Here is an 18,309-nt window from a genome sequence, read left to right as displayed (position 1 = left end):
GACGTGTTTTACCCCTAAGGCTCCCGAGCCGAAGCCAGGCGCGGGCCCAGAGCAGGTCCTCCCGGGGGCAGGAAGAGGGTTTGGGAAGCCTGGGGTGTCCTGGCCAGTAAACGAGGGGTGGCCTTCCTCAGCCTGTGTGCATGGAGGGGAGTCCTGCCTGTGCTTGTCAAGAAGCAGAACAAACCAACAAACCAACAAACGAGGGGGTTTTCAAGGTCAGGCGAGCGTGGAGCGATGCTGTGTAACAGGCCCCCCGACAAACCCACCCTCTCTGTTAGCTCGTTCAGAACCAGAAGCCGTCAGGGAAGAGGCCGGCCTAACTGTCCTGCACCCCCAGGCTTCTGTGACCGGGCCCCGTTTCGGGAAGGGCCTTCAGCTGACCGACGCCTGCTAACTGGGCCGCAGACCCTGAGCCTCAGCTCCTTCCCTTCGTGGGCAGGCTGGAGGGGCCACTCTGCCCACCCATAGTTTCCAACTGACTGTTCAGACCGAAACCTCTGTTAGGAACATAGAATCCTACACAAAATAATCAGCACAGTTCGTTTTCTCTCCAGCAGACACACACACACAAAATTAAATCAGCAGAGGCAGGGCGAGCCTGCTGTTCAGTGTCACTCTCTACCCAAAGCCCATTCGTGAGTCAGCCCTTCTGGCAAAGCTGCCGCGGCAGCCAGCGCCAGGTGTGGAACCTGCAGGGGGAGACGGGTCTGTCAGGCCTCGGGGTCTTGCGGGGGGCTCCGTCGCCTTGCCCTCTGAGTGCAGGCCTCTCAGGTCTGCCCTCGGGCACCCTCTGCACCGGCGGAGCCAGCACCCACGGAGCACCCCTGCCCCGATCTCCCACTACATCCTGTCCTTTAGGAGCAGCCCCATCCCTTAGCAGACGGGGAACCTGAGGGAGGGGGCTCGGTAACTTGGCCAAGGTCACACAAACACTAAGCGCAGAGCCGGAATCCAAGGCCAGGCCGCCCACCTCCGGGCGCACGCTCCGCGCACCTGGCTGTGCAGATCCATGCAAGCCGACCGCCCAGGACCAAGTCCCAATCCGGACGTGGCCTTGGAGGGAAGCTTTGCAGAGCTCGTGTCTTTTACACAGGAAGGCATATCACAGGCCTGGCTTTCAAGAAAGAGCTTGGTGAGAGAAGACAAGGTGCACGCCGGCCGGGATTTTGGTCCTGGAGGTGGGGCATCTGAGATGAAATGCTGCGTATCTCTTACGTCCTGTCACCCCATGGGCTGCCCGTGAAGCACTGACAGAAGGGTGAGAGTGAGCGCCTTCAACTCCAACCGGGTTAGAGAGCCAACCCCGAAGGCCCGGAGCAATTCCGAAACGCACCCGGAACATTCTGGAACTCGGCAGAGGCCTCAAGTACCAGCGCCTAAATTCGTCTCTTCTTGCTTCCAGCACAAACTGTCACAAACTCAGTGGCTTAAAGCAACACAAATTTATACACTTACAGTTTTGAAGGTCAGAAGTCCAACACCGGTCTCACTGGGCTGAAATCAAGGGGTGGGCAGGGCTGTATTGCTTCCCGGGCCTCTAGAGGAGACTCTCTCCTTGCCTTTTCCAGCTACTAGAGGCCACCAGCTGGGAAGGTTCTTGGCTTTTAAAGACTCCCGTAACTCCATTGGGCCCACCTGGGTCATCCAGGATACTCTCCCCATTCAAGGTCCATACCTTACATCTGCAAAGCCCCTTTGCCATGTAAAATAACATATGCAGAAATCCCAGAGAATAGGGCACGGACATCTGGGGAGCCGTTAGTCTGCCTACCAGAGCTCCATAACCCCTCTGAGCCTTGGTTTGCCATCTGTAAAATGGGGATTATAAGAGTGCCTGCTCCAAGGTGGTTGCGAGGACTCAATGGATTAGTACAGTGAAGCCTGTGCTGAGTACGCAGTGAGCACTCTGACCCCTGAGGTCGCAGCAGAGCAGCCTCTCCGTGGGTTGCAGCAACCTGCAGAAGTCCCAGCTTCTTTAACATTGATATTTTCACAGGCGGGGGGAATTGTTGCTAGAAAAAATTAACATTAATTCATGCCACTTAAACATTTTGTTCCTGGGAGCTCTGTGACGTCTTGCCACAAGACAGAACCCGGGGTGACGGCAGTCCTTCTGCGAGTGACAGGAGCTCATGTTTTATTCATCTGAAGTCTCAGGGGTGGATTTACAGAAAGTCATACGTGATTTTCAGGACCGATAACGACCCTCGTCCCCCCTGCCAAAAAAATTAACAGTCGGCATCCTAATCGACTTAGCCGACGTGCTCCGTGTGTTAGTGCAGAAGGAGCTCTCTTCTCTCCGTCAGCAAGTACGGTGGCCCCCGTGGCACGTGCGAGATGTGCTTGAGCGGAGGCCAAGCCACCTGGGACATTTCTGTTAACAACTAATGAGTTGTGCAAAGGTTGGGGCACCCAGCGTTCTGATGGCAGCTTTGGGGGCGGCAAAGAGATAGTTTAATAGCTTTCGTAGCACTGCCTGATTAAATCAAAGGCCTGGCAAACGAGTTTTATAAGGAAGAGTTAAAATAATTGCTTTAATTTACCAGGGAAAGAAAGCAAAGGGATGACCTAATTTTCCATATTAGATGAAAAGGTTTTTAAATGAAGATTTGGTCCCGCTGCATTCTGTGCCCACAGAGGATTAAGGGGAAAAAACAAACCAACAGCCAGAACCTTGAATGGAAACAGTAGAAATTTATGTTGACTTAGAGGGGGCTCCATAAGTAAAATCCAGTCCTGAACGTAGTGAAGTTCTAGCTCTAGTAATTTTTAAGAAAAACCAAAACACTAGTGTTGGTACTTTTGCTTGTCTGATGTCAGAAAAGTAAACATTCATATTTATGAGTTCAGTCCATGGATACTGTCTCCTTGGGAAAAAATAGAGTTGCTTCGGGTTATCTTAAGGACCTCAAAAACGAGAAAAGTTTAAAACAAAAATAATATTGACAACTCAGGCTTACACTAGAGTTCCCTAAGGGAAGGGAAAGTTTAGACATTCAGTCAATTCATATTTATCGAACCTTCCGTTTATTAGACGTTAGGTCTGGTTTTTTTGGCATGTTGTTCATAATAAACTGGAGGTGTAATCTTCTCGTTAATTCCCTAAATACTTACTGAGCGACTGACTCAATACCCGGCACTGGAGACAGTGGCAGCCACAGCAGGTAAGGCCGCTGTCCTCACAGAGCCGATGTGCTAGTGGGGGAGGCGGGCAGGAGGCACATAAATGCATGAACAGGACCTATGACACCTGATGGTAAATGCTCACAGTAGCCGCCTGAACTTGGGGTTGCGACAGGCTGACTGGGTGGCTCTGTCAGATCAGAGTGGTCAGGGAAGACCTCTCGGAGGAGGTGACATTGAAGCTGAGAGCGGAGCGACTAGGAGGAGCCATTATGCAAAGGTCAGGGAAAGAGGCGTCCGGGCAGCACAGTTTGTGCAGAGGCCCGAAGGCGGCCGCAACCTGAGGCCCCCGGGAGCGAGGGAAGAAGCTGGGCCGTCGTGGCCGCTCAGCACCGGAGGCGCCTGGTGACGGCGGGATGAGGGCGGCCGGAGGCGCAGGGCGTCAGGCCTGGAGTCGGGACCGGGGCGCCATTCCCCGTAGGTGCCGTTAGCGCCCCGGGTCTGGGCAGCCGGGGTTTCAAGTATTGTTCTCATACATTTATAAGCGTCCTTAGGCACTCGAGTCACCTCACCCTCAACTCTCAGGTGATAACTTGCAAAACCACAGGAGTGTGACGTTCTGAAGACTTTGTAGAGGATAATTGATACTTTACTCTCTTTATCTTTTTTATTTCTAGATTTTAGAAATAATAATTTTCTGCATTCTCCTATATTTCCACAAGAGAAAAGGAATGAAGCACATTGCGATTCTTCTGAGTCTGGTGGCGCTTCTAGGTAAGGCTGCATTTTGTTTCCTGATTTCTGATGTAGCCATGCTTGGTCATGGAAGAGTTGAAGGAAAATGTTTGAGCATCATATTCCTTTCTCATTGTTTCTACTTTTCAACTCTGATTTATAGAAAAAATTTTTTTAAATGTATTTATAATTCTGCCTTTGCCTCTTCTTTGCCAATAAGATGACGGGGGATCGAACCCAAGACCCTCTGGTGCCTGGGCCGATGCTCTAACCGCTGAGCAACACCAGCCAGGGGGAGTTTATGTAAAAATTCTATTTTTCTGTAGGTTTCAGCTCATTTATGGAATCATAGGTAACAGTATTTCAAGGGCCTTGGGACAAAAAGAAAACACTTTCTTCTTCCTACAGAAACATGGTGTTTCCGGAAGATGCTTCGTTGCTTTCACTTTGATATAACCTTGTCAAGTCACTTTTTCTTCATGGCTCTTTGGAAACTAAGAAAAATGCGTCCCCATAAGGGACAGGCTCCTCTTTGGCATAGGACATGAGTGGACATGCTCATGTAAATCTTAGATTTAGGGTCCTGCTTCCCATTAGTTTCTTCTTCCCAAAATACTGTTCATGGAGCTCTTAGGCATGTATTAACAGGGTTCACACACAGACTGAGTACACCCCTTGCTCTTCACTTTCCTGTCTTCTCCTCTAGCTGGCTTTAGGGTTTTTCGGTGTAGCTTAGTAGTTACTTTCCCATAGATGTCACATGGACAACCCGACTTTTCTTGTCTTCTCCCTTCATTGTGTTCTACTTTCCCATCTATTGTAATTATAAACTCGATAGCGTCCTTTCAACAGTTAGGGCTGGAAAATAAGCCTCTTGCTCCAAAAATAAAAAGCGCAGTCAGTCACACAGCAGATCTTGAGCTGATGGAAGCAAACCTGAAGTCCAGCCCAGCTTGAACAACGGGGCTACTGTTAGCTGGAGTCTTCATGCTTAAAGCATAATTGGGGTATTTACTACTGTGCCATGTAAACTTAAGATACTGATTTGTAATTCTACCTCAGGTATGCATTTTATTTGTGTTCTTGGTTTTGTTTTTCAGCCTCACTGACTGTTATTTCAGTAAAAGCTGTCTCAGGCATGATCACTTTTTCTGTGACGGATAAAATGCAGCTAACTTATCCCATCTTCTACATAATGTTTATCATCATGATAGCATCTTGTGTTTTCCAAGTCAAGTAAGTTAGCTCCTATATCCTCACCGATCTTTCAACATTCCTGTGCTTCCCTGAGCACCGACCTCTATTGGCTTCAGATGGTAATTTAAATGAGATGCAACCCATCTAGAAGGGTGACGCGTCTGCAGCTCCCCCTCGGCTAGCATGCCCTGCGATATCCTTCACATCCGATGAGAAGCTGTTGCTGAGCGTTGCCTTCACATCTTGTGAGCTCTAAAGTGCAGCCATAACCCGGCTAAGTGCACTTTGATACTTTCCCGATGCTCTTCTGCTTCTACTTAATATGCATCGTACACAGGTTGTCATTAGCAATAAATCAAAGGGGCAGGTCCACATCCAGATTTCGTTCTAAGTATAGGAAATACATGAACCCTTCACCTTCACGTCTTAGCTTATGTTCATTAATTGCGCAGGGATGGACTAAACCAGACGTTTGGCCCGGAGGGAAATCCTTTCCCCAGAACTTTGTATCTCTGGCCAGAATTTGCTTCGTACCCAAGGGATTGTGGAATGATTGTTTTATGTTTCTCCTGGGGCCTAATAGTGGTGACATGGAACATTTTTAATTTCTGCTCCCCCGCCCTCCCCCGCCATCTGCTCCAGTCGCTTCCCCTCTGTTTCACGTCATGAGTCTGCCCTTGCCTGCTAGGCTCTCTGGAGTCAACCAGAAAGTTTTCTGTTTACCTCAAAATACTAGGCAAAGCCACCATCCCAGCGCCAGCGAGGAAGTCGGAGCCCAAGTTCGGGAAGAGAGCGGTTCCTTTCTCAGGTCCCAGAAGTAAAGTCTAATTGTCATGGGTTGGCTGTAGGCCCTGGAACTAGGAGTGTGGACAATTACTGGAGAAACCCAGTGTTTTGTCACTGTCTCATTAGTCATTTCCTTATAAGACTGAGTGTGTTTCTAATACTGGAATCTTGCTATTCTGTCTCATCTCTTTCTTCTGAATTAATCAGTACTGCTATGCTTCCTTTTAGAATTTAATGATTGGCATCATTATCTTTAAACTATGCTTTATGAATTTAAAAGGCACATACAATCCAAGGTAATCTGCGTTCTTATTGCCCTCGTTTGAGTCCCTGCACCTTTCACACTAGAGCTATGTGAACACACTAGAGCTGTAGAGCTGTGGCTTTCAGCCCTGGCAGTCCATTAAAATTACTCAAGGAGGTTTAATTACACATATACACGTACACACATATATATATACACACATGCATGCATGTATATCTATGCACAGGCACACCTGGGCTCTACCCACAAACATTTTTTCAATTGCTCAGGACTAGGGCCTGAGCATTAGTGCTCTTCGAAAGTACCCAGGTGGTGTCAGCGCCGTGCGCTGCTTTAGAGAAGGTTCTGGTCCCTGACTGGGCAGCAAGCGCGGTGCGGGAACCCGAATCACGCTGGTGGCCAGAGCGAGAAGCTGAGTCCCCACATGTGCTCTGCAGCTGGAGTCCGAAGCATTGTTTTTGAAACGTTCAACATTCCTTTACTTCTCCATCTCCGTTCTTGGCTCGTGGCACGTCAATGCATAGCCGTACTATTCCCTAGATACGATATTTAACAGATTCGAGGGTCTATCGTAATGAATCAGCCGCAGCGTGATACCGGTCCAGCAGCTTGAACGGCTTCCAACTCAAACTTCTGTGGCCTCAGCATATGATTAATTGCTTTTCATTGTTACTGTTGTTGGTTTAAACAGACCATAAAACCTGACATCTGATCTCATACATCAGATGCACATAAGCTATGACTGCTGATTGGAAATGCCCTCTTACTGCACTTCCTCCCCTTTTGTAGTCGGAGCTAAAGAACACGCATTTCTTGATGTTATTGTTAACTTATTGCTGAGCATCTCTGAAAGCCAGAGCTCCACTCAGTGCCTTCTGCTCTAGGTTCCTGAATCAAGCCACGAAACTCTACAATACGGCCATGGTGGTGCCAGTTAACCACGTTTTCTTTACAACCAGTGCTATAATTGCAGGTGAGTCTTGCCTTCCTCTACTCGGGTGTCCCACCCCCGCAACAAGCCTATGAGAAAACCCAGGAGTCCTTAGGTTGTTAGCGTCTGTGTGGCCCAGAGTCTGAGTTTCCTCCATGACACCCTCCAGGACAGGTTCTTCCACTTTGTGTGACTGCTCCCCAGTGCCCTCTGCCTCCGGAGACAGCTCAGTCCCATTTTCGATTGCTCTCATAATTTGAAGAGCTCTAATTATTAGAAAGTGTTTCCTTACATCGGACCGAATTTGAAATCATAGAAAACGTAACTATGTCATTCCAGTATTTTTAAACTATGCTACCAAATGTGCATTTTAAGGGTGCCCATACTTAGAAAAAATACATACAGTAGCTCCCCCTTATCCACAGGGGATATGCTCCAAGACCCATGGATAGTAGCAAACCCTATATATACTGATTTTCCTATACATACATACCTTTTCACTTAGAAGGAAGCATGTTATGGCTTCTCCCTGGCACATTCAAATTGCCAGCACCACTACTCTTATGCTTTGGGGGCCATCGTTAAGTAAAATAAGGTGACCTGAACACAAGCACTGCAATAACGCAATAGTCGATCTGATAACTGAGATGCCTGCTAAGTAAGTATATACAGCATGGATATGCTGGATAATTCATGTCCTGGGGATATGTGGTTTCATCACTCAACTCAGGACAGCGTGCAATCGAAAACTTATGACTTATTTCTGGAATTTTTCATTTAATATTTTTGACTGTGGGTAACAGAAACCACAGAAAGTGAACCCAAGGATACAGGGGGCCTCGTGCATTAACACAATCTGTAAAACAATATGTAGCTTTTGTAAATATTCTCACCCTAAAATTAATTTTGTCTTCTATTTCTGTTATAGGCATCGTATTTTATAGGGAATTCCTTGGTGCAGCTTTTCTCACTGTATTTATATATTTTTTTGGGTGAGTACATGTCTCAGAGGTAAGGTGTATGAAATCCCATTACTTTTATGTAGGATTCTTGGCAATGTACCTGAGGCATAGAAAACTGGAAAATAATATAAGAAACATCCATTTCCTGAGCTCCTAAAGGAAACATTTTTCAATGTAACACCCTCCACAGGGCTCAGTGTCTTTGACTTTGTGGTTTAGGTATCTGTCTGAGGGTCCCGAAACATTGGGGATTGTCAGGTCCAGCCAAAGTCAAGATAAACCCACTGGCTCCTGTCAAGATAAACTCCATGGCCTTTTCCTACTATCTCAGACCGTTTCGCCCCGGGGGAACCTCTAGGTTAGATCTCAATCAGGGAATCGTGGATATCTCTAGGATCACCTAGGAAAAAAGACCAAAAGGGGCAGATCTAGCTTTGGATGGAATAACATGACATTGGCAACATCCCTTTCCTGGGTCTGGGTGCCCAGCTTTAACCCTTCATGGCTGGCTGGGCATCACTGCTGACACCCTTGCAGGGCACAGAACTTTGACGGAGCATTGGCACTGTAGAGGATCTTCCCTTGGTTCCCAAGGGCAGTCCGTCAGTGGCTTAGCTGATTCTTGATCTGGTATTCTGCACGGCCATTGCTATGCGAACTGGAGCCCAGACTACTTTCAGCATAGAAAACCATCTATCTTGAAAATTCAATTTCATAAGATATTTGGGCAAGGCTAAACTTCTGAGATCTGGAAACTGTGACTATTCTCATGGCCAAGGACAACTAAATTTCTTAGAAAATTAAAGAATAAATTATTTTTTCTCTCTTGTTGCATGCCAGTAATGGGTCTGGGCATACATGGATAGAAAATGAGACCTAATGTCTACCCAAAGGGTTTAGAGCCTGAATTAGCCTCCAGATGGTAAAAACCTGGGGCAGAGATTCATTGGAAGCTCTCCAGCGCTCGGTTCTGAGGACAAATATTGTTGGCTGCAGCAATTAAGACAAGTTTTAGGCAGCTTACCACGAGAAACAGGAAGGTCAAAGCCAGTGGAATGCATGCCATCGTGTGGAATACAGAGCTCCGTTATTTAACACCGTGAGTTGCTCAGCCTTCTGTACCAATATTGTCCTTACAGGTGTTTTCTGTCATTCCTGGGTGTGTTTTTGGTCACAAGAAACCGAGAAAAAGAACATCTGCCACAGTCTTTCATTAACTTTGGAAATATTCCTGGTAAAACCGTCTGCTTTCTCATTTATAATAGAAAATGTCATCCTCGTAAATTAATCATGGCTGGTATTATTTTGGGTGTTAAATGAACACAGAACGTAATTCTTATCTTCGAAACATGTGCACTTGATACTAGCAGAGGCGATGTGTTTTAACAGTAAGTGTTAATAATCATTCATTTGAATGTCGGGTTTGCACAGAACTTGGGGATGTAAAAGAACTGGCCCTGTTCTCTTGATTTGGGGGCTGCTGCCAATTTCCTCTGCGAGCTTCCTTAAATTGGAAAAGAGCAGGAAAGGGATGGGGAAGGGCTATCAGCAGCGGCCCCCATGCACGGGGAGCCTTCGAGGGACTATCAGAGGCCAGGCTGCCAAGGAGCATGTCCCTGAGGAGACAGAGGTGGCCTGTGCTCTGTGGGGCCAGGAGTGACGTTCTTCCCCGACGCCTGAATGTGAGTAGCTTCCTCCCCTCCCCGTCCCTCATTCATCAGGATCGGCTTAAAGTGCATCATCTTTTCAGTTAATTCTCTACTCTGAGAATCACCCGCTTTAGTCCTGCAGGTAACAGAACAAAGGAGACACTCGGATGTCCCTCCCGCCCCACCGCCCACCACCCTCCACCGTCTCCAGCTTCCCTGGGGATTTGGGGCGACCTCTAGGTTTCTAGACGGGAGTGGTGGTGTCCTCGCGGGTTCCTCCACCCTTCCATTAGGACCACACCTGTGAGGCAAAGGCCACTACAGCCTCATCCCTACGACCGACAAAAGATGGGCCTGTGACTTCTGTTCTGTTTCGCACCTGAGCCAACTGAGCAGCTGAGAGCTGTCAGGGCGGGAGCTGGCGGTCGCGGCGGGGTGTGCGTCACGGTGACTCGTACGGTCACAGGTTCTTCCGTAGGAGAGAAAGTTGACTTATTTTTAACTCTCTTTTTCGTTTCACAAAGCCCCATACGCAGGATCAGGAGCGGCTTTAGAAGCCACTGGGAGAGGCTGGTTTTCTATGTTGTTATGTGTGTTAGACTCAACTTGGGAGAGGAGGCAGGACCCTGGGGAGCACGCTCTGGAGATGAGTGAATGCTTCGTGTTAACCTCCGGACCGACCCACCTGATTGCCGTGCCCCGCGTGGCAGGCCCTGTGGGTGGGGACACGGCCTGCCACCGGGCGATGCTGAGCACACATCCAGGGACATGCAGTTCCGGGGGCCTTTTCTTCCCCAGTGCTTTTCTCTTCTGTTTCGAGGGCGACCACATAGTATAAAGAAGGGAATAAAATGTGGCCCAGATAGAGGAGAAATTATTAAGACTTATTCTTCTATAGGCACTCGAAAGATTTTTGTGTGGTTATTATTTCCACAGGGAAACAAATGTTGGATAAAATACAACCAGATTCGAACGGCTTATCCTATGGAACTTTGCCTGATGGAAGTGACTCAACAAAGAGCCAAGGCGGAGAGAAGAAAGGGGCCTGAACTGCCGAGAGGGATGGCTGCTGGCCCGTTACCCGATACCACCTTTTTAAAAAATTGCACATGTTCCGTTTGTGTCAGCAGCGATTTATCGCTGACATGTGCTAGCGTTCGTTCAGTTCTCGGCCCCCTCCCTCCTGCGCACACTCAGCCTTGCTGAGCTCTGACAGTCTGATGTTTTTGTGGAATGTAACTTGAAGTGTCCCCCACCCCGTGGACCTCTCCCGAGTGACCCTCTAACCGGCTAGGTCTTAATCAGAGCCTGGCTCCCCGCGCAGGAGTGTCACTCGGAAACCTGCCCCGAGGTCGGGCGGGAGCACGCCCGGCCTGTCCCAGGGCCTGGAGCGGCGTCGCTTTGCTTTAAGGAGGCCCTTTACCCCGCAGCCTTGCCCCTGAAGCCACCGTTTGAAGCGCCCATTGTAAAAACTCTTCTAACTGCCCCATAAAGATCTCACCTCTCTGTTCCTAAACGAGAACGGTGTGTCCTCTCTTCGGAAAACCAGCCCTGCTAGAGCCCTCCTTTAAAAATGAACAGTGTCTTTAAAATTAGAATTTATGCCCTAGCCAATTTGGTTCGGTGGCTAAGGCGTCAACCCATGGACTGAAGGGTCCGGGGTTCGATTCCAGCCAAGGGCATGTACCTCTGTTGCAGGCTCATCCGTGTCCCTGGTTGGGGAACATGCAGGAGACCACCAATCGATGTGTCTCTCTCGCATCGATCTTTCTCTCTCCCTTCCACTCTCTCTGAAAAGCAAGGGAAAAAATATCCTCAGGTGAGGATTTAAAAAATAATAAAAATAAAATAAAAATAGAATTTACAAGTAGCATTTTGTGACGGGACATACCGAAACGAAAGACCTTGGCTGTCGGGCTTTTTAAGCAAGGAAACACTTAAGAACTAGCACCAATTTTTTAAATAAAAATACAGAATGATGGCATTTTTCTTCAGTGATGAGATCCTGTTATACTTGAATTGAAACCGAAGGAAAAAACTTCATAGTCTATGCCTTCGTTTGTTTAGCTCTGATAATCTATCATATGGGTTTCTATGTTGTAGCTCTTACTACGTCTCAAAAATCCTGTTTAAATTCTTGGTGATATTTTCACTCACACACCGTTTCTGCCCTAAGTCATTATTCCCAGCTTTATAAATTCGTCTAGGTAAAAGGCACAGTTAAAGAACCGGATGCCAACCACTTAAATCTGAGACAAAGCATACCGCCAGGTGGCCTGAGCCTAGAGAGGAAGCCCAGTGCCCCTGTACCCTGCCCGGCTCTTCTGTTGCCATTAGTCACAGATCTGTGAAGATGACATTTGCTGGTAATGCCCATAATCATCTGTTGCTTATGACCTACCTAATATTTAAGAAAAGAGCCTTCACTGTAACAAACATCAATTACAAGCCCTGTCCTCAAGGACATCTCAGAACCTTCAGCTCACCTCTGACACGTCAGTGCCATGAGGGTCCGGCCAACTGTCTTGCATTCGTGTAGGTCGTTTAACTCAGACCCATGGAGACGGCAGCTGTAATGGTTGCAGGGCTTTTAGCTTCGTTCTTTGTCTTGCCCCGAGCTCCTGAGCAAACCAACCAAACCTGGCCACCAAGGCAAGAATCGGATCCATCTCCAATGTACGAATAATAACCGAGAGCCCATGTCTGGCTTTTGAACTCCTGGTAAGAACTCCTGCCGCTGTGGAAAGTGTCCCATTAATTCAAATAAAACACTTATAATTTATGGCATGTTCTACGCGATTGGTCCAGCATGTTGGCACCGAAAGGCTCAGTGAAGAAATGTGTGTGGTGTCTTAAACGGCAGCTTTCTGGTGACTCCTAAAACGGACCCAAAGATTGGGGAACTAATTAGCCTGAAGAGCCTGACTTGAAGTCGGACTGTATTTATAGCCACAGCACATGGTTTTGAGCATTGTAGAATTTTGCACAGACACACGCAGCATACTTTAGTGGTCACCAACATTCTCATCGTTGTAAATGTTTTTGAGAAATGACATTGACTTACGCATATTTAAGCAATCTAGCAATGCTTTAGAAGTCCAGGTAGCATATAAAACATATTCGGATCTAGTTTCACTTTCCATATGACGGCTCCAAAATCAGGTGAATAGGAATTTTAGCTGTGCTAGCTTGTAAAAATTTTTAAAAATTACACAGTGCATGATAACAACCGAAGCCAACCCAGCCCTTCTTTTGGCATCACGAGCTGGGGACCTTTAGCCAACACTTGACTCATCTGACTATTTGTCTAGACCAGGGGTCTGCAGACTTTTCCTGTAAAGACCCGGAGAGAAAATGTGTTGGGTGCATTGGCTATACAGTGTCGCAACTACTCCACTCCGCTCCTGCGCACGAAAGCGGCCGCAGCCAACGCGTAAATGCATGGGTGTGGCCGGGTGCCGGTCGGACCTCACGTGCAACAGCCGGTGGCCCGGCCCCGGCCCCGGCCTGGGCGCCTCTGCTGCGGCCTGCAGCCTGCGGCCGCTTGCTTGTTCCTTGGGCCCTCGGGAGCCTAAATAGCGACGGCTCATGGTTCAGGACAAACTATGGGGACGTGGACCCGCGTCCTGATAGTTACATCAGAATCTTCTTGCTTATCTAAGGTACAAACGGTACCGTGGGTTCATTACCGCCGCTGAAGTTTCTCTGCTAAATGCCGTGTGTGGTTCTGCGTGTCCCGCTGCCAGCGCTGGAAGAGCCTCTCCAGTCCCACATCCTGCTCGATGACAGCCTCAGAAATGACTAGCGGCCACCTCTCGTGTGGCAGACGAAAGCAGAAGCCTTTACCATCTGACTGTCTTCATCTTAAACGTTTTCTTGCCCTACAAGACTTCCGCTACCTTGAAACGCTTTAAAAAAAATACGATAAAGAACTTCTCAAGCGGTGACTCAGGAGGCACTTTTCAACCCCCACCCCGGCCCCGCAGGCTCCTGGAGATTCTGTTTCATGGCACAGAAAGAAAGGGAAAGAGGCAGATTTCATAGATGAGAGCCGTTTTGTGCTGTTGAAGAGGAATGGTGATAATGGGCGAGCTTTGCTCCAGAAGAAGCAGGTGCAACAGTGGACATGACTCAGTGGAGAGAAACACTGGGCCAGATTCCCGGAGCCAAGAACCCTCTCGATGCCTCTGGCTTCCAAGCACACAGGTCATCCAGGAACGGGGACCGTGCACGCTCAGCCTCAGAGCCGCTCCGTGCTGGCCAATGTCATGGTGATGTTATGGACGTAAATACAGCCGTTACTAAAAGCAGCTTTCCCAGCGCCCGTCCAGGCCCTTCACTCACACTCTGCCGCCCGTGATGGGGGCAGCCCTTGAGCTGGGCAACTAGCTGCAAACCTCATACATGTGTCTGGCACCCGCGAAAACGAGGGCTTCAGTGAGGTTGCTAGGTAAGCACACGTTTTGAACTTTTTAAGAGCAAGGTCTCAGAATTAAACCTAACCTGCTGGCACAGGGAATTTAGAAGCTGCTTCAACTCATTACCATTGTCAATAGTCTGGCTCTTAGGGTCATCTTGAAGTAAAAAAAATAAAAGTCCGTATATAAACAGTTTCCACGCAAATATAGACCCGCCTTGGGCTATGAAACAGTGTTTTTGCAATTGTGGTCGACGCAGGGAAAAGCCTTCCCATCCAGGAATTCCTGAGTCTGTCCCCTTTCTCGCCAGCCTCAGGGTCCCACACAACACGCTGTCCTGGGCCAGGAGAGCAAATCAGTTCCAGGATCTGTGGCCTGTCCAAGGAAACTTTTTTTTTTTTTTGCTAGAAAAGAGGAAACTCCTCCCTCAAATGTTGGTCCCTATTGAGAGTTAATGAGTCCCAACCACAATGGGAAAGAGACACATCAAGCCCCAATATCAGATAAATGTGTTTTGGGGTACACCCACCTGGGCCAGACGCTGCCAGGAGCTTCGTGGAGCCCTCGGCAGACGCTAGATCGCGTCCGAGGTCTAGGAAAGGCTCTCCTTCCCCGGGAGCTGGCGAGTGCGCGGCCGCGAGGGAGCCCAGCTGTTCCTGCCGGGACCGGCGTGCGTGGACCAGAGCCACTTTGCACATTTGAGCTGCTGCTGTCCAGACACGAGCTAATCCTTCCAGCCTGCACGCACCCCGCGTTTGGAGCCTTTCCCTTCATGGTTCTAATTTGAAAACCAACCTCAGAAATTTACTGAGGTTTGGGCTCCACTCCTTCCATCCAAAGCACCTCACCTAAGCCCTCGAAACGCGGCACACGAGCAAGGAAATGGATCCGCTCCAGATCTCTCGATCCAGGGGCTCAGAGCTTGAGTGGTTTGCCCGAGTATCGACCGCTAACCCAATTACCGCACGCCTCAAACCTAGCACGCGCTCATTAATTCACTCAGGGGTAATTGATCGCATGCTATTTCCGAGCTAATGTGCTTAAGGTTATTAGGATATAAAAATGAATTAGACGGGAAGGCCGGCTCCTCGGGAACTCACTGCCCGATCAGAGGAAGGGCAGCTTCGTTGGCTGAGCCCTGGCTACGGGCTGGCATCATGCTGGGCTGTTTCCTGGTGCTGCTCCCCTGCTCCAGGCAACTTCTCCATCAGGAGGTCGCTCTCCCACCTCACTCTTCTCTGTCTGTATTGTCTTCTGTCCTTATCAGGACAGTTGTTGAATTCAGGGGTCACTCGGGTAACCCAGGATACTATCCATCTCAAGACCCTTAACTCAGTTACACCTGCAAAGACGCTTTTTGCAAATAAAGTCACATGTATATGTTCTGGAGGTTAAGCGGTGGACACGTCTTTGGGGGGGGAGGGGGCAACATTTAATTCACTATAACCCTCAATTCCCTGGAAGGCGTCCCCTAGCCAAAAGTGACCTCTCTCTCCTGCAGATCCCATGCCCTTTATTCAGGTCTCTCAAGACACCTCTTGTTGTTCTGTGCAGTGTAGATACTTTGGCGCTGGTAGTAAGAGTGTGGGTAGCAGAGTTGGAAGTTCTGCGTTCAAATCCCAGCTCTGCCACTGGCAGGCTGGATGGCACTGGCCAAGCCACTTAACTCCACCTGCCAGGGCCGGGTGCAGTGAGGCGCCAAGAAATGTCCTCGTAGCTGCAGGACCAGCCCTCACCACCGGCGCAGAGATCTCCGCAAGCTTCCTTAAATCTTCCCTAGGTGGCCTTCCCGCCTGACCTTTTTCCAGCCCTAGTTAGAGGCAGACACGTGGCCGGGTCTTGTTTCCCTGTTTATAAGGCAGAGCCAGTTATTTCTGGCCGGCCTCCGAGGAGGTGCAGGAGAAAGAACAGGTGACACATGCACACTGAGCGCGGGCGGACGGGCCCCGAGACCCCCCCCCCCCCCCCGTGGTCTCCTTCAGGGCCACGTGCACAGACCGAGTCAAGGCCAAACGCGCAGGTGACAAGACAGGAAAAGCTCCCCCGGGCACGCCAGGCAGGGGCCCCGGGCAGCAGGCCTAACCACACACGGGCAAGTCCGTCCTTTTTCATTTTTATATATTTTTAAATATATCTTTATTGATTTCAGAGAGAGGAAGGGAGAGGGAGAGAGAGAGAGAAGCATCAATGATGAGAGAGTCACTGATCGGCCGCCTCCCGCACACACCCCACCTCGGATCGAGCCCAGAACCCAGGCCTGTGCCCCGACCGGGAATCAAACCTGGATCTCCTGGATCCCAGGTTGACGCTCAACCGCTGAGCCACGCTGGCCCGGCCAGTCCTTTTTTAAAACCGCTGGGAAGCCAGAGTGTTTGGAGAAAAGGTCTGACGGGGAACCAGCCCTTCCTGGGTGGGCCGGGGGACGGGTCTCTGCTACAAATTGGTATTTGGCCCCGTCACACAGCCCACGTGCGGAGCGTGTTTTCTCTGCCCAAAAGCAACGAGAACAGTCTTGCTTTCCTGACTGATTTTCGCACCACGACAATAAAGTCAATAATGAAAAAAACATTTATCTCATGGCCAGGGACACTGCCCAGGCAGGGCCTTGGACCTACAATCTATCAACAGAGATTGCTGAGGGGAGCTGAAGCTTGTTAACTGATTTATAGGAATGATTGAAACAGCAAAGCAGATTTATTTAATTTCCAGATTTGAAAATTGACGATTTCATAAATGCTGTTTTTTGAAACCATCAGGATGAAAACCATTTTGTTCTTGAAAGGGAGACACGAACTGAGTTAAAGCCCCGGCTTCCCCACTACTTTGCCCCTTTGTCTCTTCCCCTCCGGTTCCCATGTGCACCGTGGGCTGAGGCTGGAGACTCAGGATGTCCCCGCCTTTCCCACCTTCATGCTTCGCCCAGGCTGCCACGCTCCCATCCCTGCTCCCGGGTGCAATCTACCCATCCCTCAAAGCCCATCTCTAGCACTCGAAGATTAAATGATTTTAGCAGCCAGACGTGCTCCTTCCTCCTCGGAATCCCTTCTACTTCTTTTTCAGCGCAACTCTTAGGTTACTGCGCTTCGAGTTGCAGTCATCTGACGGCTGGTAGAGTTTTCCCTGGACTTGTCTCCTCCCCCACTGCCACCAGCATCCTCTCTCACTGGATTATCGCCGTGGCCTTCTAACTGGTCAATCAGTAGACAAGCCCAAGTCAAATGACCTGACATGGTCCGATCTACAACCCCTCTGCCCTGAAGGCCCCCCTCTTCCTCCTTCCCTCACTCCCCTCCAGCCTCACCGCCTCCTCCCTGTTCTTTAAACGCACCAGGCAGGCTCCTGCCTCAGGGCCTTTGCACGTGCTGTTCTCTCTGCCAGGCTAATTCCTGAAACTTCTCTAAGCCTTTGCTCAAATGTCACCTTCTCAAGGAGGCCTGCTCTGACCACTTTATTTAATATCGCAACCAGGCCATTCTCCACCCACCACTCTCAGCCCCCCATTACACCTTTCTCGCCATACCATGCTCACCTCCTAAAATACCGTATAACTTGTGTGTTCATGGTGTTTATTGTCCGTTGTCTGCCCCTTCGCCCCCACCCACCGCAGCGCGAGCTCCTCGAGGACAGGGGCCTGTCACGCTCACTAATGCATTCCACGGGCCTGGTGCATGGCTGCTGGTCTGTAAGTATTTGTTCCATAAAGGAATCTCTCTATTGTGCATACACAGAGTGAGGACAATCACTAGGTTCCCAAATCATGCCACTTTTTTTTTTTAACATAACTGCCTGGTTGCTTAGCTTCTCTCCCCTGTGTTGCTGTGGAAACCAACAGCCCAGGGACAGGTTGCCTCTCATCTAATCAGGCAACGCGGATCGCCCCCCCAGAGGACACAGAGACGTGTGCCCACGCCCCCCACAGCCTGGGGACCGACACCGGGGCCAGTCAGCTGGAAGCATCCGGCTGCCCACGGTCCTGGGACCAGCACCCGTCCCCACTCAGGCAGCCGTGGGATTTCCCTGGGAGCCTCCTGCGGTGAGCGGGAGACCCCCAGGAGGATTTGCCCCTGGCTGACCACTTCTGTCCTCAGGGGAGTCTCAGTTCCAAATTCTCACTGCCTCCCCAGGCCTTGTTTTTTCTCTCTCCCAGTAACAGCAGGCATCTCCGGAGCACTCACTATGGAGGAGGCACTTTGGGCATCCCCAAGCCTCACAACACGCAAAGTGACCATGGTTATTCCCTGGT

At 49.5% G+C, this 18,309-nt stretch overlaps 1 protein-coding gene across 1 annotated transcript in view; it reads left to right on the top strand.

The window, feature by feature from the left end:
* Positions 1–11,680, top strand: part of NIPAL2 (NIPA like domain containing 2) — a 34,726-nt gene extending 23,046 nt beyond the window's left edge. The window contains exons 6-11 of the mRNA XM_081117384.1: positions 3,801–3,897; positions 4,959–5,094; positions 6,991–7,079; positions 7,966–8,029; positions 9,139–9,233; positions 10,585–11,680. Coding sequence (XP_080973510.1) covers positions 3,801–3,897; positions 4,959–5,094; positions 6,991–7,079; positions 7,966–8,029; positions 9,139–9,233; positions 10,585–10,697 — 594 coding nt within the window. The 3' untranslated portion in view covers positions 10,698–11,680. The remainder of the gene's footprint in view (positions 1–3,800; positions 3,898–4,958; positions 5,095–6,990; positions 7,080–7,965; positions 8,030–9,138; positions 9,234–10,584) is intronic.
* The last annotated feature ends 6,629 nt before the right edge of the window (positions 11,681–18,309 follow it).

The sequence above is a fragment of the Miniopterus schreibersii genome (assembly GCF_964146895.1).
Source record: "Miniopterus schreibersii genome assembly, chromosome: 17".
NCBI classification, from domain to species: Eukaryota; Metazoa; Chordata; class Mammalia; order Chiroptera; family Miniopteridae; genus Miniopterus; species Miniopterus schreibersii.
The sequence above is the reverse complement of the archived record's forward strand: the minus strand, read 5'-3'. Positions and strand labels throughout refer to the sequence as shown.